This window comes from Helianthus annuus, chromosome 12 (genome assembly GCF_002127325.2).
Source record: "Helianthus annuus cultivar XRQ/B chromosome 12, HanXRQr2.0-SUNRISE, whole genome shotgun sequence".
In the NCBI taxonomy this organism is placed as follows: domain Eukaryota; kingdom Viridiplantae; phylum Streptophyta; class Magnoliopsida; order Asterales; family Asteraceae; genus Helianthus; species Helianthus annuus.
This window is the reverse complement of record NC_035444.2, coordinates 20,904,823-20,925,888: the sequence shown is the minus strand read 5'-3', so window position 1 is coordinate 20,925,888 and position 21,066 is coordinate 20,904,823. Positions and strand designations below refer to the sequence as shown.

Sequence of the window (21,066 nt, the reverse complement as noted above, 5' to 3'; positions counted from 1 at the left end):
CCACAAATTTTAACTAATATTAAGCCCCACATGGCCCTTTTCCACGAAAGTCTGCTGATATGGCTAAGACATTTATATATAGGAAGTACCAGCGGCGTATCCACCATGTTTTAACCCTATTAGTTTCGTCTCGTGGGGCGAGGTCATGTGTGCTAACATAACACAGATATCATAGATAACGGTAAGCGATAGCGATAGCGATAGCGATTCACGCGATAAGCGATAGCGCGATACACATAATAAGCGATTGAGCGAACACACAATAAGCGATGGGGATTGCGAGATAGATTCCAGCGATAATGCAATTGCGAGCGTGTTGACTTACGAAAAGTCCAGCGATTACACGCTTTGAGTTGCGATTGAGATTGTTACACCTTGCGATGTAATTTTAGTGTGTCGAAATTAGATTTAATAGTATACTTGGTCTAATAACGTTCAACTTGCATGGCGCTTTCTTCACAAGACATTGGTTGGCATGGCGAAGCACTTATATATAGGAAGTACCAGCGCCGTGTCCACCATGCTTCCACCACACGCCTCTGCCCCGTGAATAGGTGTCACACTGTGTCGACATGATCAAGACGCTTATATATAGGAAGTACCAGCGGCGTATCCACCACGCTTGACCATGCTTTTAACGTTATGGCATCATTGAAACTCATTATGATCTCCGTGCACTGATCACAGTAATCCCATGTGCACCCGTGATTAATTTGATCCTTGCACATTTATCGTACTTCATCTCAAGAACGTGTAGTAGGGGGGGGGGGAAACACATTATATAGTACATAGTGCTAGTATTTAGTCCGTGCGCGAATGCGAGGGAGAGCGAGAGATAAATAGAGTCCACATTGCGTCGAGAAATAGAACAAGTTCAACATATAAAGGAAATTAACGGTGAAAATCGTATCATTACAACAACATTGTAAGCATAATTAATGTTGTTGTGGGGGGCCTCTGCGGAGACTGCGATTGTTGCTGAAATTCCTCAAGTCTGCGGCCCCGTGCGACAGTGCTGGGTAAGATGACCATACCAGTTGCAATTTGCGCAATAGCGACAGTTATCTTCTGGCGGGTGATGATACGTACACATGAGACACAGGGGATGAGTTCCGTTGTAGTCGCGCTTTGGGTGAACTGGAATTGCTTGGAGAGGTTCTGGTTGCGATAGCTCAGTTGTTGAAGAGTTTGTGCTCATGGTCTTTCGTTTGCGGCTGAACTGAGCTTCGTGAGGCGATGCGTTGTCATCGGAAGATTCGTCTAAGGACTCACTTGAAGAATCGTCGGTAGAATCGTCTGGAGAATCGATGACGATTGCTTGATTAGCTTGTTTGACAGGATTCTTGTAGAAAAATCCGTCCAAGACTCGTTTGTCGTTGATTTCGGCGGCTAAGCGGTAGGTTTCTTTGATGGTAGAAGGTCTTGCAGCTTCGACAAAATCTCCCACACATTCAGGCAAGCCGCGAATGTACTTCGTGATGGATTTTTCTGAAGTGTTGACTTGACTTAGGCAGATTATGCTAAGTTGTTTGAACCTTGCGGTGTAGCCAGTATTGTCACCTTCGACTTGCTTGATTTCCCAAAATTCGTCTTCTAGCTTCTGGACTTCGTGGGGAGGGCAGTACTCTTTCTTCATGAGGTCTTTCAGCTCATCCCAAGAGAGAGCGTAAGCTGCGGAGATCCCACGTTTGTTACGTTCGGCAGTCCACCAGTCGAGTGCTCGCGATTGAAATACTCTGGTTGCGCAAGTAGTATGGAAACTATAGGGACACTGGACACCCACTCTGACGAAGGGTAACTTCGATAGAAACGAACCACTGGAGTAGCTAGGACACACCTCCTTCACCCGTGAACTCCATCGGGTCACAGGCTTTGAAGTGTTTGTAGAGGAAGATAGATTGCGGCGCTTCCGTCTTAGAGTCTTCTGAGGTTCGAGAGTTGCTGAGAGAGTGCACTTGAGCGAAAATTTGAGGAATGACCTTGGCCACTAACTTGTTGCGAAAATTTGAGGTAGAGTCGTTGGAAAACATCTAGACAAAGAGAGGTTTGGAGTGAGATTCGATCATAATGATTTTTGAGTTTTGCGATGCGATTGAGCGCGTTCAAAACTTGTTGCGAGTAGTATAATAGATTTCACATAGGAGTCACATAGGATACACAAGATTCCTAAATAGATTTCACATAGGATACACAAGATTCCTAGTTACATATGTGTTAGGACTTATACAAATGTAATTTGTGTAACATACATGCATACAAGATAGATACTACCAGCTAAGTCTCTCGAGCTACGATTGCGATTGCTATTTATCCTAACTAGACCCCGTCGGGTTCTATAGTACTATACTAGTTAAGGCGGGACCTTGCGAGTATAAGTCCTAACACATATGTAACTAGTATCACGTGTAAATATGCATAACATTATTCGCAAGTGATAAACAGTTTGATTGAATAATTCGTTTGATAAGTTTGATTTGATAGAAACATATGTTACACCCAAAATGCGATAAAAAAGGGTTCGAGTATACTCACAGTCGGTGTTCGGCAAGTAAACACAACTTGGTTGGATTAAAGGGAGCGCGTCTGAGATTAGCCTGATCACATATCGATAGCGTAATCGTTGAACGGTGCGTTAAACGTTGGGAAGTGACTGAGTGTCGAATGGCAATCCGATCGGATGGCAATCCGTTCGGATGGTTATCCGATCGGGTGACCATTCGATTGGGTTGTCATCTCGTTTGGTAAGGATGTGTTTGTGTATGATGGTTTTGAAGTACATCAACAAATTACAACATTTTATAAATACAAACACATTACTTTATGCTAAAGAAACTTTCTCACCATCCAGCATCGACAGGCAAATTCATGTACTCTTGAACAAACCCCTCAGCAACCTCAAGTGCCAATTCACCATGCAAAGCCTTGCAGTAATTATACAACACAGTGTTCGCAGCAGTAATCCGAAGCATAAATATCATTAGAAAGACCGAACCAAGCATCGTAATAAATACTAGCGGACCGAACGCCCAACTTCTATAGAAATTTTCAGAACACATCCCCACTAAGAGCACACCACAAACACCAAAATACAACATCACTAACAACGAAACCTATCGCATCCCCTTAACCAAATACGAGCTCCTCATCAAAGCCGCAAATCCCCATCTCGATTCGACCACAACCACCACAAAAGCCAACGACCATTCCACGTAGAAATATATAACAATCGTGATTAGAATCGCTCCCATGATGGCCGAAAACCACATGAAGTAAACCGAGTTGTAATCAGTTAAAACAATCCCTAAGTTATTCATGAACATAAGAACTGATCCAACGAACATGAGGAAGTTTAACGAGGTAACAAGTATAAGAACATGAGCTAAAACCGCGGTAGAAGCAAGCGGGAAGAAGGAGAAGGTTAGGGACTTGAGGGAGTCTAAGAAGCTGACGGGCTCACCGAAGAAAGCATGGTGTGTGCTGTAGGTGATGGTGCCGATGGCGCATAGGGCGAGGACGTAGACGATTAGGGTGTAGACTAGATAAGCGATTAGATGATCGTAGGTGAAGGGGTGTTTGGGGAGGTGGATGAGGGTGGGGCTGATGATGAGATAAAAAGAAAGAGGGAGGAAGAAGATGAGAGATAAGGAGATAAAGTGCCAGTATCTGGCTAAGATGATCCTCTTTGATACGGAGAGGACGCCTCTTAAGTTGAGGGTGTGCACTTGTGCTAATTCCATGGTGGCTGCAGATTACGGTGGTGGTGGCGACAGGATCTATATGTAGTTGTCTTCTTGTGTGTGTTTTATAGGGCAGGTTTATCCTATGACTATATGCCATGTTGAATCTTGACAATGTGAACTTTTTTTTCTGAACGTCGAACATAAGAATCACCGGGTACTTCGTACGCGGCACCCATTGGCCGAAAGGTAGCTCGCGCAGCCCAACCTGCACGCACGGAGCCCCTAGCCCACCATGTCACCAGTTCCTGGGAAAACCCGACTCTGCACCCGTCCGAGGGCACGACAATGCAGATCACCAGTAAAACCCGGGTGGATCCGGAATCGAATTCGAGACCATGGGCCAGGACCCAGGAGTGTTTCCTTCATATCCATAACCACTTAACAATGTGAACTAGTTATGGAATTGGTCTCTCTGGGTGGGTCAGGTTTGTTTAGAAATTGAATATATCTTGTATATTACACTTTAATTTTTGAGTAAACTGCCAAAATAGTTTATGAGGTTTGGTCATTTTTGATATATTAGTCCAAAAATTAAATCTTTTAAATCTGAGTCCTTGTGGTTTTAATTTTGTTGTCATTTTTATTCAAAATCAAAATTTAGTCAGATTTCTCAATTGACATCCAGTTTTTTTGTCTTTTTCTCCCCTTTAATGAAGGGCAAAATGGTTTTTTAACATTTTATTATAACAAATTAAAAAAATTTAACCATTTTGCCCTTCATTAAAAGGGAGAAAAAAAAACAAAAAGTTGAATGTTAACAGAAAAATCTGATCAGATTTTGTTTTTTTGATGAAAATAGCATCAAAATTGAAACCACGAGGACCCAGATTCAAAAGGTTTGAGTTTTTTACTAAAGTAAAGTGGCAAAAGCTACGATATTTGTTAGCGATCACTACTAGCTTGTCGCTAAGTCTTTTGATAGGAATAACCACTTATTTCTCACCAAGTCATTGATAGAAATCATCAATAAGAGAGGTGTTCAGGATTTAATATTAAAAAGCCTGATTTAAGTATTTAGAATTTTCAATTTCCAAAGGTAAGTATGAACTCAGGTTTGATACTTAAACAAGACCAGGCGCAACTCTGAAAAAAGCGGCCAAGAACCACAAGGTCGAGACCATGTCTTAATTCTCTTTGAGAATTATAACCATTGCCTCTTGTTCAAATCCAAACACAAAGGGGGCTTCCACTTGAAAACATCTAGATCAGGCATCTTATAAATGTAGGCTTCCACTATACCAATTAGGTTTTAATCAAGAATAAATAACGACATCATTTTCTTTGAATGGGAAATTTAGATTACTAACGGACCATTGGAGTATCATCGTGCTACCAGCGGAACCACCCGATCATATCTATCTCTAATAGGCAATAATGCCTATACACCAATTTAGAAGAAAACTCAATAAATCTGGGAAAAAACCCGTTATGAGAATCGAACCCAGGACCTCAGGATTCCTCTCAGGGACCATTTTCGCAGTTTACTCTTAATTTTTATTTAAATGGGAGGAGAAGTCAACTGAGAAAATTATGCATTTGAATATTCAAATTACATCGCAATTATTAGTGGCTACTGATAAAATTATGCATTTGAATATTCAAGTTTTATCACAATTTAGATGAGCTGGAATTTGCTCTCATTTTTTCTAGAAGTTGTTGAATAAAATTGGGTCATGCTATTCCTACATTCCAAACGGACTTTTGACGAATTCCAAACGTTCGTTTGACGAATCCTTAAGCGATTGTTTAAAGGTTGGTGTGACTATGACGTAAGTTGTAACTTTCAAACAGTGTTCGATGAATTCTCAAACAACTTTATTTAAAGGTAGGGATGGGGGATGTGTATGACGCAAGCCCTAAGTGTTAGACGGTTGTTTGGTGCAACCTTAAAACAACTGTTTGAAAAACAATATGGGTATGACATGCCCCGTAAAATCTTACACAAAACATGTAATTACCTATATATTAGTTTGCAAAAAAAAAAAAAAAAAACTCTTCACACAAACACTATTCAATTTTGTTTGACTTTGTTTTTTACTTTTTAACTTTTATTTACTTTTAACCCTTTTGTTTTTCATATCTTATACACTTTTAACCCTAATAGATTTCATCTTTTATACTTTTAACCCCATAGTTTTCGTCTTTTAGATATTTATCACAAACATTTTCTATTTTTAACCACAACAATTTTTCACTTTTAACTTTGGTCCCTACACTTTACCTCTTTTACAAATTTATCGTTTTACGATTCGTTCCAAATTTTGTGAGTTAACACGCTGCAACGCGCACATATGATTTAACGTTTTTACGTCTATTTTTTATGATTGGTTTAACGGTCTAGCCGCAAAGCGCGGGTCCTATATACTAGTATTATATTAATTATAAAGTACCATTTTGCAACCCATGTGAAACAAATGTATAACGTGGTCATTTAATCAAACGGTGAACATAAAAATTTGGATGAACATATATATCGGCCATCTCAATTTGAGAGTGTTTGGGATATACTTTATATCAAAAGTTGATAAATGTTATTTACAATTTATTTGATACATCATGTATACACTCAGTGGCGGAACTAGGAAAAAAATTTCAGAAGAATCCTAAGTTTTTTTTACAGTAATAAGACGCTTTTATGAGCCTGGAATATGAAAAAACGAAATAATCTATTTTTTGTTGGGCTTAAATTTAACTAGTGGTGTATTACTCGCGGCTTGCATAGAGGGTATTAAAATTTGTAACGCAACTAGCTAAGATTATGCTAAAGTGGGCTAAATCAAACATAAGTGTTATCTAATCATAAGATTTAAATATTAATCTAATTGACTAATCATGTACTCATCTAAATATTAATCTAACCATATAATCAATTAAAGAAATTTGTTGATTTGATAAGACTTGAACGTCTATGATTGTGATAAGAACACATTTACAAGAATTAGATAAAATTTTAACAATTTTAGATAACCAAATAAGTGGTTAAACCAATTTAGAAAAAAAAAAATACATTTTTTCAGACTAACATGAAAAAACAAATAAAGTAATGATAATTAATTAGGATAAATTACATTTTTCGTCCTTTATGTTTGTAGCGGATTGCAATAGATAGCATTTAACTTCAATAATTACAGTCACAATCATTTATTTGAAAAACATATTACACATTTCGTCCTTTATCATTAACCAAGTTAAAATTTTCAGCTATGCCTATGCATTTAAGGGTATTCTGGTCATTTAATACTTTTATTTAAAACGTTAATTAATAAATAAAACAAAAATATTACATATATATACACACAGTCACACACACATCATCCCCCAAACCCTAACCCTGCCTCAGCCATCTCTTTCCCCTCTTTCTCTCTAACCCACCATAAACAACCATCTCCACCATCTCTGAAACCACCTACTACCACCGAACCACCATAAACAACCGGCACCACCGTAATCGTTGTGAGTCTCCGACGAATCACCGCCGTCGTCCTTTGATTTCTAGATCTCAAAACGATGTGAGATGATGAAGATGAAGATTCCATGTGAAATGAAGTTGTATCTTCTTTCTGGATCTGGAAGTAGTCGATTATAGTGGAAGCATCAATGTTGGTTTGAAACCTATGAAGTATAAACCCTAGATGGAGCTGATTTGGGGGATTTGGTTTGCAAGCTTTTTAATGTAAATACTTATCTAAATTTGGGGAACTAGTTGTAGTGGACTAAAATCCCATATAACAACCAAAATAATCATATGTATTTTTCATTGGATAATTTGGTAAACAAGGAAATTCAAGCCAAGATTCACTTGCGGGTTCATTCAGGTAAGCTTTGGGAATGATAAGTGCATGGATTAGCGATATCGACATCGGAAGAAGAAAGTTTCAGTTGTTGCACGCATCGTGATCGGGTTTTGACAAATTCCAGTGAGTTCGCGTTTTGATTTGTGAATTGAGTGGCATGAGATTGTTGATCTTTGTGATTCGCATTATTTACACGTAGTTATGATGGTTTTGGTTGCAAAGATGGTGGTGGTTGTTGCGAAGTTGGTGGTTGTGCCTGTGGTTGTCGGAGGGTTGGGGTGGTGGGACGGTGGTTGTGGAGGAAATGGATGACTAGAATTAATCAGTTGGTGGTGTTGGTTGAACTTACAAAGAGGACATGTTATAAATATACATATATTAATGGGTAAATTACACTTTTCGTCCTTTATGTTTGTATCGAATTGCAATGGATAGCCTTTAACTTTAATAATTACAGTCACAATCCTTTATATGGAAAACTCGTTACACCTTTCGTCTTTTAACACTAACTAGGCTAAAATTTTCTGTTAAGTCAGAACATTTGCCTTGCACATAAGGGTATAATCGTCTTTTTACATTATTATTTAAAAAATACTTTAAGAAATTAATATATATGATTATTCTCGTCAATCCCAAAATTCACCACCAAAACCCACATGTTCATCATCTTCCCCCACCCACCTGTTCACCATCAATCCCAAAATTCACCATCAAAACCCAACATTCATCTGAAATGCTTCATCTCGACGACAACCTCCATGTCGTCAACGATTATTTTCAGATCAACAATGTGGTGGTGGGGGTCTCGTGGTGGTCGTCTGATCTGTGGCGATGGGGTTCGGTGGTGGTCCTCAGATCTGTGGTGGGCCGTCGGATCTGTAGCGGTTAGTGATTGAGCTAGGGTTAGGGTTAGGGTTTAGATAACGGAGAGTGACAGAGGACTTACCGCGATGACGGGGATGGTGTAGAGTTCGAATCGGAGGCTATGCTCGTTGTCGGCAGGAATGAGTGGGTTTTAAAATTGATTGTTGCAGTTTATAAAATTGAAAATTGATTGTTGTAGTTTATAAAATCGAAAATGAAAAATTGATTGTTGTAGCGACTCATTCCCGTTAGCGGGAATGAGTGGGTTTATGATGGGATGTTACAGCCAGAGCTGATATTTATCTTGTGAATCGTATGATGAAGTGGTTAATGGTGATGGGTTGCAGAATCTTGTCGATTGTTGTTAATGGTGATGGGTGGTGGTCTTTGGGGGGAAGAGAGATGGGTGGTGAGGTGTTTAGGTGGTGGTAGTAGTAGGCGTTGTGGTGGTGGCTTGAGTGGTGTCTGGATGGTGGCTGGGGTGGTGGCCGGATGCTGCCTAGAGTGGCAGCGGTGAAGTTTTTGTTATAAGGTTAGGGAGAGTGAAGGTGTTGACTTGAGAGAGAATATTTTTTGTTGACTTGTTTTTTATAAAATATTTTTAACTAAGTTGATAAAATGACTAAACTACCCTTAATTGACCAGTCTTAACTGAAAATTTTAATATGGTTAGTGCTAAAGGACGTAACGTGTAATGAGTTTTACAAAAAAAAAAAAGACTGTGACTGTAATTATTGAAGTTAAAGGTCATCTATTGCAATCCGGTACAAACATAAAGGACGAAAAGTGTAATTTTTCCTATATTAATTAATTGACCAAATTGCCCTAAGGGGTAATGCATATGATTAGAGTTAACTGAAATTTTTAACCTGGTTACTTATAAAGGACGAAATGTGTAATGTGTTTTCCAAATAAAGGATTGTGACTGTAATTATTGAGGTTAAAGGTTATCCATTGCAACCTGCTACAAACTTAAAGGACGAAAAATGTAATTTACCCTAATAATTAATATTACAAAATATAAGAACCTAGCTTTTTATATAATTATTTAGAATAAACTAGTTCTCGCAGACAACAAGATGAAAAAAAATATAGATAAAAAACCTAAATGAATAATTAAATTAACAAAATACTCAATGCTCTTCTTTTTCTTTGTGAACCGTTCAGTCATCTTCTTCCTTGATAAAACTCATAATCATAGCTGAAGCAAACAAACTCTGTGTGCTGCTTTTTTACTGGAGAAAGTATATTCTACTACTGGTTCTTGATTTCTTTCACCCACATGTATTTTGGGATATCCCGATATACGTTAAGGGGTATCCCATACAATAAAACAGAGAAAAAAAGAAAGAATATTATACTTCATCAAGGAAGTTGAAAGGTATCTCGGGCTACCTCTCCACAAAGCATAGATCCGCCCTTGTATACACTTCAAGTATATGAGATTCTTTATCATATTACTTAAAGTTGGAGTAAGGAATGCCATAAAATATTCAGTTTATGGGTTAAACATGTGAGCTTATGCTACTTGTTTAAAAGCAAATTCTATATTGTGAGTTAAAAATAGAGCAAAGATTTTCTCGTTGGAGTGGTTGGTGTATCTATCAATTTTTCCCTAATATAATTTATCGCCAAAAAAATTGTATAAATATAATATTGCGTTAGAAAGTATTTCAAATTTCGTTTTTCTTAACCAATTATTTAAAAATGAATATGTTTCCATTTTTCATGACAAAGTTGTTGATATTAAAAGCTGTTGTTTTAATGTTTAATGAGTAAATTGCTAAAATCGTCCCCAACGTTTATTCACATTTGCTAGATTCATCTAAAAAAGGTTTTTTTTCTCATAGAAACCACTTAGGTTTTAAAAAAGTTGTTAAATCCATCTAAAATAACTAATACTCTAAGTTGATAGAGGGGTAATTTAGTCATTCTCTTAATTTATTTAATTTACCCTTTTTTTTAAACAGGTTATTATATCCGAATGGGTCGGTTTGGCTTGTATTTTAACAAGAAAAATAAGGTAAAAAGAGAACAAGTCAGATCGGCTGTTTTCAGATCTCCGGCTGTGGTCTTTACGTACATTGGAACGCAGCAGTTGCCCCAGTAGCCGGCTGGTAGCTGCGGCTTTACTACCCTTCTTATGTTCGCTGCGTACGCAAATTTCACCTCCTCGTCTCTTGGAATTTTGGATGCTTTCACCCTGTCAAAATGAAAGTAAATTATACGTATTACATACTAAATATGATTATAACATCATTAGATCACAAAGAAATAGTGTCTTTTTTTTGCCGGGGATCGAACCCGGGTCACCCGCGTGACAGGCGGGAATACTTACCACTATACTACAACGACTTGGCTATTGATGTAAGTTACAAAGTATTTGATTTAATCACTGAAATTAAGAAAAAATATAACTAAACTTATAATATACGTTGTGTTGGAAGCTTCTGTTTTTTGTAGTAGAGAATAAGGAGTATTTAGTGATTAGGAAGGTTTAAATATGCTGCTATCAGTTATTATCAGGTTGTAATAATTAATTTGAAATATTGGACCAAAATTAATTTATATTTTGAAGTATGTAAGGTTGACTGATATTTTCCGTACATAGAAATAAATATTGTTTGGCATCATTATTACATTGGTTTATATAAAGGTGGCTTCAAGTACGAAGTGATATCTCCGTGTGAAGCGTACGAAGTATTTAGGAGCTACGACGTGACACATGTATTTTAGGACAAGAATATATGTGCCCGTTAAATAAAGGGTCTATTAAAAACACGTCATTATAATCAGCTAAGACTTCATTTAGGTGGCAGACGTGGAAAATTAAATTTAAAATACAATTGTACGCAATAAACATTGCTCTAAATGATTTAAGTGCACCATTCTAACTAGTTTAGACTCATTATTAGTGCATATTTTAGCGACCATATCAAAGACAAGACGCATCACACCCCTTTTATTGGCTTAGGTGAACCTAATAATGGAAAAGATTGGTAGTTTCCTGTCAAATATGCTACAAAAAGGTTACAAGATGGCTACTGAATATATTAAAATCATATCTTTAGCATATAAAAATCAATAAATCAAGAAATATAAATAATACAGTGTTGAATAATATGAGTATAACCCATGAAGGATGATATCTAGACCCTTAATTAGTTTGATCCTCTAAAGAACACATCTAGCGAATCAAGATCAAAAGAACTCCAAAGATAAGCTTCATCTCCTTCCTTGCTACTCGAAGACGAAAATGATTCCATACTAGTGAAACTATGCCCATTCTCGGATTTCTCTTGTACTACGTTACCTAAATCATTTTCTACGTTATGATTTGGACTAAGCGTTGATAACTTTTCATGCTTTGGGTTCTCCGACATCTTCAAACATTCAGATATCCCGTTAAATGCATAAAGAGAAGCCGAAACATTCCTTTCGAACTTCATTCTCTTCATGGCTTCACTAAGCATGGATGGGTCCTCAATGTAGTTTTCTTTGGTTATTTCATCTGCAATCTCAAATAGAGAATAGTTGATGGATGAATCAACAACATTGTCAACACATAATAAATCGGTCAAACCCAAGTCAATCTCTTTGTTTTCCTCCACTTTAGGCTCATCTCCAACTAAATAATTCTCACCTAAAACATCATTTCTTGAACAATATTCAGAACTTGCACTAAAACTATCACTAGTAGCATCTGGGATGTCAAAGATTTGGTTAAAGTCAGACTCTTGAACATGGGTTGACTCTTGAAGTTGATGATTTTGTAAAGAATGTGATGATGGGTTAAAAGCACCTATATTTTCAAGACTGCCACCATTCTTTGCTTTAAGTCTTTGAAGCAGAAGATTAGTGATTTTGGAAGAAAGAGCAGGAGATTTGTTAGACGGATTACACGGCCAAAAATTGGTTCGAGTGTTTGATCCGCGAAGCAAACACGCCGCTTCATCATAAGCTCTAGCAGCCTCCTCAGCGGTATCAAACGTCCCTAACCATACTCTTATTTGTTGTATGGTGTCTTTAATCTCGGCCACCCATCTTCCTGAGGGCCGTTGGCGTACACCAACGAAGCGTTTTCGTGCACGTATGGGGCCTCCGACCAGTGGCCCGCCACCGTTGTTTGACTGATCCCAATTGGCTTCAGTGTTGCTACTATTTTCCATATCTTCTCCCTCAGCATCCTTCCTTTTCCTCATCGTTGTCATTGCTAAAACATTAAGATGTAGTGGGTTTTTTTTTGTTTTGGTTTTGGTAGGTAATAAACTCAAGTCTAATATGTTTGTGTATATATATGTGTTGAGTAGAAGTAAAGAGTTATGAGTTATAAACAAATGTATTGCAAGGATCGTCAGCATTTGTTGGAATATATGTGTCTAATGTAGTAGTGCTGATATGCTGATCCGATACATATATAATCCGTACGGTACTACTTTACAATGGTTTTGACCTAGTCATATATTAATTTATGAACTACGGCGGTTAACTAAAGTTACCTTGTATCGATATACCATCCCCAACAATGAACATCAGGGCACATATCACCTTTCATATCATTCGGGCCACATAAAAAGGCAAGAAAAGGTGATATGGGGGCGCGCAGGTCATATAACTTGTCACGTTTGTCATTTATTGTCACGCCATACTATACACGGCCCGTATAATGCATACGAAACACTCTCTAATGCAGGTCGTATAGCTAGTTTAACCCTCGCATATGAGTCGTATAGCCAGCTTAACCCTTATACAGCTTGTATGACACAAAATTGCTTTGTTATACAGCCCGTGTGAGAGCTTGTGTCCGATTATCACGTCAATGAGAGCTAGTGTTAGCGCATAGATTTTTATAACTATGGATCCAATATTATGAGGTGTTGCCTGGATTAGTTATCCTTAGCGGGTAGTGCAGGAACTCAGGGGATCAAGAATCTTTATTATTAATTATGATTTCTAACAATTGTTCTCGATGTTGGTTAATATGCATGTGCATGTTATCAACGAAGTGGACTGAGTCTTAGCATGAATCTCGGGGATAATTCGTTCAAGATGCTACACGTGCTATTTCCATAAACGGTCATGGGGAGTGAACGTGGTCTTGCATGATTTTCGGGCTTAGTTGTTAGTGTAGTTCAAAATAGGTTGATCAAGTTTTAGTAGATAGATTTCACAAATACACACTCTCGCATACACACACAATGAACCAGAAAACACACAACACTCCTAGCAATCAGTTGTAAAACACTTGATCAACAGCCAAAGTTGTAAACTCTTTTGATTGTGCAATATAGTTGGTAGTGATAGTTTTCACTACCCGAGGTTTTGCGTCGGCGATCTACTAGTGATCAAGGGCTTTTCGTCGTATAAATCTCTGTGTTTGATTATCTTATACGTTCAACATTCATTTCATTATCGTTCATCACCTAAGCACTCTACCTCACTTTACAAATTTGATTACATTATCTTTGATCAGATTTTTGACCGAAAAATGGGTAATTAACTGAATTACTGAAATATTACCGACGAATCATCGGCATATCTAGCAATGGATGCTACCAATGAATTTTTACGACATGTATTATTAGTAGATTTTTTAAAACAAAATTGTGACAGATTTTTGGTCACCAGTCCATCGTTAAATACCCCTTAAAATCTAAAAAATGTTCATTGATCTCACAGCCCACCATTATATTATCTATAAATAAATAAAGTTCATATAAAGAAAAATCAGGCATTGGTGTACTAACCCACGATAGTGATGTCTCTAACCGTTTTGCTTTTGTCATTATTGATCATTCACAAAATTGCGATTTTTCCAAAGCCCTTCAAGGGCATTGACAATATATTAAAAGTATGATTATGAGTTGAAAATATATATTTATTAATAACCAACAGGAGTTCTCTCATTCAGATTGAATGAGTCAAATACGCGTTCATGACATTTTTTTATGAACCCGTCATCTATTGTATGTATCCTTGACTTATACGAGATTTTCCTGTGTTGTTACATTAAAGCCTGTTAAGTTTAGATTTAGCACATATCTATAGATAGATATGTGCATCTTTATAATCATAATGTATCAAAATAATAGTTTTAATGTTCTGATCAGGAAATCGTGTTTAGGGGGTAGGGGCGCCCATCACTCACCACTCACTCATCACTCACAACATCCAATCAATTTCCGCCATGTCATCGAGCATTATTCCGTCACTAGTGATGGTTTTAGTGGAAATGCTGATCACTCACCACACACTATCAAAATCATTCAAAAAGAAAAAAACAAAACGGAATTGCATCAACATCAACTTCTTCACGCGTGCAAATCTCAACGCGTTTTAGGATCCACGCGTGATCAAGAGAGGTGGCGGCGGTGTTATATTTGTTTCCACGTGTGGTGGAGAGCCACAACAGGGGCGCCCCGTCCCCCCTTAGGACTTGGTGGTTTCGATAAGCAACTTGCAAGTCTAGCTGGTTTTCTAAAACCTTTGCACATCTATGCTTTTCGCTCAGGTTCCGAGCAAATTCATTCTGCTTCGCTTAAAGGCAAAAGTGAATTCAATGGAGACGTAGTGGGACTCACTGTTTGGGAAGCGAAATCGCCATTTTCTCTTCAATTTCGTCTCAATGTTTCATTTGTAACCCTATAGTATTAGAAATGTACGCCGTGAGCCCTTTTTGTAATTTTAATTTTACTAAACTCTTAGGGGATGTTTGTTTAGCTCTTAATGAAGGCTCTTAATAGTTCAGACTTCTTACTGGTTCAGCACTTAATGGTTCAAACTACTGTTTGTTTTGTGAGCAGGTGTCTAAATGATTCGGACATTTGTCTCGGAATCGTTAAGTATTATACTGAGTCTGAATGGTTAAGAGCTCTTATCTGAATTGGTCAGACGTTTGCCTCCGAACGGTTAAACATTATATTGGCTCTTAATGGTTGAGACCTCTTACTGGTTCAGCACTTAATGGTTCAGACATCTTATTGGTTCAGCACTTATCCATTCAGAAGTTACCAAACAACCCCTTAGTTTAGTATTTCAGCTAAACTTTCTCTGATTAGCCATCTAATCTCCTCGCCTCGGGGATTCTCATTAAACTTAAACAATCGAAGCGTGTCGCGGAAACATAAATATTAAGGTCACTTTTTAATAACCATCAGCAAATCCATCATCTGTCTTTTTGTGTTGTTTTTTTCTCTCTTTGAAATTAACACCCATAATCAGTATATCCAAAGCCTTCTCAAACATCAGTAGAAACTTTAGCTAAGTGTTAAATATTACAGTAATTACATTGTTTACATACATGCTTAAATATATGCTACAAACAGATAGGCCGAACAGAAGTGCCTTTGTTCGGAAATTATAATGAAACAATCAGCCGTACGTTTTGGATATTAAGAAAAACTTATCTCAATATATAGTGCCTTCATATTCTATATATGTTGTAGAATTTGAGTTCGTTTTATCTATTGTATGCTACAAATAAACCTTCGGTTTGATATTCAGAATGCTCATGATTGTTGAACGCTGAACTCATAATGAAGTTCGGGTTAAAACCTGAAATATGATATGGAGACGTGAGTGATTATACATGTAGAAGCATAGAGTTGACGAAAAAAGATGCGTGGATCATGGGACATTCAAAACAAGTTGCGTCCATATGGCAGATTAAACATGAACCCGGGGCATGAAATTTTAACACGGCAAGAAAAATACCAACAAGACCAATCATAATATTCATGGGTTTGGGCTTAGTCATATGGCTTTGAGTCAGTTTCAGGTCCAAACCACGAACACATTTAGCTCAAACGGGTCGTTAACCCATTTCATACTTTTTCTAAATGTGTTTTGTACTTTTAGGCCAAATTTGAATGTTTAAAAATAAGTTGTCATAGTTTATTTATAATTGCTTGAAAAAAGTAAATAAAAAATATGTAAATCTAGATATATAAAGTATTAATACGGGTTACACTTTTAACGTTTATGTGGTACAGTTTTCGTATTATTGTTAACTTTACAGTCCATGACAAAAAAACTTAACACCCAGAGGCCGTGCGAACGCAGGCCTCCGCTGACTTTGGGCTTTACTTGTTTTTTTTTTTTTTTTTTTTGCTTAACTGTTCATACTAATGGGTAACTAAGTACCAATTACATTGTTCACACTTCACATACCTGCTTAAATATATATACAGGCAGACTGGCCAAACCTGTTTTTGAGAACTAAGACGTGTTTTGGATATTTAAAAAGAAAACCAACAGCACGTTCTAACATGTAACATTGCTTATGTTACGGGTCAAGTTAACTCGACTTGTATATAAGTAAAGAGTACAAGTGCCAAAAACAAATCAAAAGAGATAACGATCTACTAACCAAAAAACACGTTGAAAGAGGTAACGATCTCTTTAAACAACCTTCTAAATAACAAACACAGAGGCAAACTTTTTTTAAAAGATACAAATTTGAATTACAATATTGTGCAGAGGCCGCGCGAACGCAGGCCTCCACCGCAACAAATTATGATGTAGACTCGACCACTTGGGCCGATCTTAGGCAGGCACCCCTCCTAAGTGCAATGGAGGTCACCAACCTAGGCCATGGACCTTATTGATCATCCATTGACCCCATCCAGGTAAGTGATTTTTAAATTGGCTTCTTTTCCTATTTATATTACACCCCCCACCCCATATTGTTTTTTCAGTATCAATGTGGGACTCTAAATTAATGAGCCTGAGCCACCTCTTATTCCTTGAAAATAAATAACCACAAATTGATCTCAAACTCTCCCTACAGCCTCTAATCACAATGTAATTGGCGAAAACAATAGTTAAAAAGATGCCGCAACCTGTAGACCATTGAACCGAACGATTCATTTTTGACTGAACCCGTACATAATAAGCGAAGGGTAATGACAAGTCCACAACATAGAGTTTTTCTCCACTCGATGAGCGACAAATCATAACATCGTAATTATAAATAGATCCATCCCAAAAGGGGGTCTGTTGAAAATATGTTGGAGTTCAAATACAGATGTTTATATCATAGTAATACTAATACTAAATATTTCTAGGAAGTTTAAGAATGTTGGAATATCATGATTTTCATATTTCGTTTTGAAGACGAATAAGTGAAATACAAGAGTTACAATTATAAAAGCAGAAGTTCATATATTGTAAAAGCTTATATTTGAATTTATAAAATGCTCTAACGTCCTCTTTGCATACCGTGGCAACCCAGTAAGTTCATTCGAGACTAGGATTGTGCATTGTATCATCGTAGGGCCCTCGTCATTCTCTATAGGGTCCCAATCCTTACTTTAAACAAGGTGGGAGGCCGTGATGGAAGAGATCAAACACAAGACGTGTTTTCGGATTTTCAAGTTGTTGTTTGGAGAATGACTCATTTAGATTGTTGAAGGATTACCATAAGACAAGATTTCAAAGTGTTATTTTTACGTGACTGGATTTTAATAAATACACCAATGATATAAAAGATTATTGGTACATGGTACAAAAGTTCTTAATAGTTTTAGTGGTGTTTCAATTGAATGTTTAAAACATATATTTGTTTAAGCAGGAAATGAAAACTATGAGAAAGAAGTCGTAAAATAAAAAGCCAACAAAGTCGTTGTAGTATAGTGGTAAGTATTCCCGCCTGTCACGCGGGTGACCCGGGTTCGATCCCCGGCAACGGCGGTTTTTTAAAACAACACTTTTTTTTTATTTCGCACCATAATAACCTTATGTCTTCTAGCTTTGTCAATCAGCCCTTCAACACTTTTATTGAATGTAATGATTTTAACATCCCTCAAATCATACAGCATTCAGTATACAATAGTTTCTTACACTATAAATTCTGTTGATTTAAACTTACCCTTTAACAATAGAGGTGGTGTGTCACTAGCCGGAGATTTTTAAAATATTACGGAGCACGTCATTATTATGTATTCAAATCAAAGTTTGCAAAATATTTTCAGGACCATCCGTAATGGTTAATATCTATAATTCTATATAGGGCATTTTCTGTCACATCAGCATCATAATGCCTTCTCAAGATGTGTGTAATGGTGAACGCCTCTTGATGCCCTATTTTTTTTTTTTTTTTTTTTGGGTAAAGTGATGCCCTATTCAATTATTACTTTCCATTTTTTTCACGTCTTTATAATGTCCATTACTCGTGGTCTCTATGTCTTTGAAATATTCGTTTATATATTCCACGTCTGTTAACACCTGAATTATTATTATGACTGGAATTTAAACATATGCTTATTTGTTGTCGTTAAGATAAAAAAAAATATTTAAATTCCGTAAACATTTTATATTATGCGTGCATCTGTTACTCCCGTCTATATTTGCCTCGATGAGATTCACATGCGTGCATCTGTTACTTCCGTCTAAATGTGTGATTGTTTGAAAAATAGTGGAGCATACCATTAACCCTACCCTCTCTCTCCTATCTCTCTTCTTCCCCACCCCGGTGACTCCTCCACGCATTCACCTCTTCACCGCACACCGATGTGGGCCGGCGGCGTTCTACCCACACGGTGAACCCAATCCCCACACGATGTCTCCGATTACGCCCCGTTCACCCTTAGGAAAAAAAACAAGATTTGAAGTTTTTAATATGTTTAGATAGATATAATATTTCTTTTCTTAGGTGGATCAACCAGAGGTGACAATCTTCTTCTTCAGTTTCACTACATCATGAACAACAAACCCTAACCTTAACAACAATGGAGAAACACATTCAAATCTTCTTACACAAAATCTCCTACCTCTCTATCACCATCGCCACACTCACATTAATCCTGGTATTCTTCTTCCAACCACTGCCGGAAACCTGCATCAACCCTAACCCTAACCACCCCAAATCCTCCTGCTCCGCCGCCCACCGCCGCACCACCACCGTCGGAACCAAAAACCACCGCCTCTGGTCCACCAACACCTGGACCAAACACGTCAATTCATTCTCCACACTCTTCACCCACCTCCAAACCCTAAAACTTATCAACAACCACACACAAACGTTAATTCTGTCTGCAGGTGGTGGCCAGGCGGTTATGGCGTTGAAACAGATCGGATTGGTGGATGTTGTTGGTGTGGAATTGGTTGATTCGCCTCCGTTGGTTAGCCGTGGTGATCCGCATAATCTGCCGTTTTTCGATGCGGTTTTTGACTTAGGGTTTAGTGTGAATTTGGATCAGGCGTTGTTTCCGGCTCGGTATGTTAGGGAGTTGGAGAGGGTTGTGAGGGTTGGTGGTGTGGTGGTTGTGTGTGTTGAAGAGTGTGGGGAGAGTGGTGTGAGGGAGGTTTTGAGGTTGTTTAGGCGGTCGGAGGTGGTACGGGTGGGGAATGTGACTGTTGTGGGATCGAAAATGACGATGATTGTTACCAGAAGAACTATTTCTGTGTAACTCTGTAAGTCTATATTGTTACTTGTTGTAGATGATATTCATTGTTTATAATATAACGTTTATTGTCGAAGTTGTTGTGTTTATCGAGTTAGTCTTAGTTGTTTACGATTGTGTTTGGTTATGCGGTTTCATAGGTTTCAACTATTGAGTATGATGCCCTTGAATTATCCTTAAACTATAAGATTAGAAATTGAGTTTTAGAATTTGATGTCTAGCCTCTAGATGCTTTATTATTAGAACGCACATCCAAACGGCCTTTTGGACTCTTTTGAAGTTTGAACCTTTAATTGTGGAGTGAGTCATCTTAGTTTAAGAAGGGGGGACGTATTTGGTTCATTCGAGCCGTTGCAGCAATATCTTTAGTTTTGGTACAGGGGCAGTCGGATCCTCAGCTATCTGCACTAGACACTGGCATCTGCTTTTTTAACAGACCATTGGTCAACCGTACCAGGGGCTAGTGCATATTCTACATGAACTGCCACGTCATCCTCTTGTTCTTCTATGACTGTCTGTAGGAAAACTGCAAATGCAATTTCACTTCACCATAAAGCAATCTTAATTTGCTCTATTGATGGACATCACCTGAGAAAGCTTGAAAGAATGTCTCTGTAGAACTGTATAAAGCTTTATTAAGTACCGACAAAGGTAAAAGCAGGTTTCAAGGGTTTTTGAACAATCTTGGATGGTTAGTGAGGGATACGGAGGTTGGAGATTGTGGCATTGGGGAGGATGGCAAAGATTGTTTGCGGTGTTGACAGGAAGACTTATGAGTATGGAATCATACGCGTTCGATCGAAGCAATTTGGAAGCGTTGGTAGTGTAATCAGTTGATGATGAATCGTATGAGTGGCGGTGGTTGAGGTGGTCATCATGACGGTGAGTTCCATGGAGGCAGAGGTGAAGAATACTCTTTTATTCATTAGTATAGATTTATTATTATATTTGTAATTAATGTTAATCCTAACTATAAGCTAGATGAATAAAGCTTATTCTCACGCCGGCTCCTACAGTGAGACTAACAGGACTGCTCTTAAAATGTTTATCCTATACCGGAGAACTAAAAATAACCATCCCGGTGACTTGGTTAAAAAAAGTGCGCCTAGGCGCAAAGAGCTGCGCCTTGTGTGACATAAGGCGAGCTCTATACAAAAAATGAGCTTTTTTTTTGGAAAAAAATCCCACTGGGGCGCCCGCTTTTTGTAGAGAAGGTGTTTTTGTGCTTTAAAGTGTTTTACATATAGCTAAAATAGTTGTACGTTT

At 37.7% G+C, this 21,066-nt stretch overlaps 3 protein-coding genes and 2 non-coding genes across 5 annotated transcripts; 2 read left to right on the top strand and 3 right to left on the bottom strand.

Annotated features, from left to right (window-relative positions):
• Positions 1-3,110: 3,110 nt before the first annotated feature.
• Positions 3,111-3,737, bottom strand: LOC110892556. Its single transcript, XM_022139713.1, has one exon. The coding sequence runs from the start codon at positions 3,735-3,737 to the stop codon at positions 3,111-3,113; it is 627 nt and encodes a 208-aa protein (XP_021995405.1).
• A 7,822-nt stretch (positions 3,738-11,559) lies between these two features.
• LOC118485015 (ethylene-responsive transcription factor ERN1-like) lies at positions 11,560-12,600 on the bottom strand. Its single transcript, XM_035981215.1, has one exon. It carries the CDS (start codon positions 12,598-12,600, stop codon positions 11,560-11,562), a length of 1,041 nt encoding a protein of 346 aa, XP_035837108.1.
• Positions 12,601-16,872: 4,272 nt separating this feature from the next.
• Positions 16,873-17,033, bottom strand: LOC118485220. Its single transcript, XR_004875525.1, has one exon. It is a non-coding gene; the product is annotated as a U1 spliceosomal RNA (small nuclear RNA).
• Positions 17,034-18,016: 983 nt separating this feature from the next.
• Positions 18,017-18,088, top strand: TRNAD-GUC. Its single transcript has one exon. It is a non-coding gene; the product is annotated as a tRNA-Asp (tRNA).
• A 786-nt stretch (positions 18,089-18,874) lies between these two features.
• LOC110894306 lies at positions 18,875-20,821 on the top strand. The gene has a single exon (XM_022141510.2). The coding sequence runs from the start codon at positions 19,126-19,128 to the stop codon at positions 19,804-19,806; it is 681 nt and encodes a 226-aa protein (XP_021997202.1). The 5' UTR covers positions 18,875-19,125; the 3' UTR covers positions 19,807-20,821.
• The last annotated feature ends 245 nt before the right edge of the window (positions 20,822-21,066 follow it).

Coding starts and splice junctions, on each gene's coding strand:
- LOC110892556 (XM_022139713.1), bottom strand. CDS start 3,737: ATGGAATTAGCACAAGTGCACACCCTCAACTTAAGAGGCGTCCTCTCC.
- LOC118485015 (XM_035981215.1), bottom strand. CDS start 12,600: ATGAGGAAAAGGAAGGATGCTGAGGGAGAAGATATGGAAAATAGTAGC.
- LOC110894306 (XM_022141510.2), top strand. CDS start 19,126: ATGGAGAAACACATTCAAATCTTCTTACACAAAATCTCCTACCTCTCT.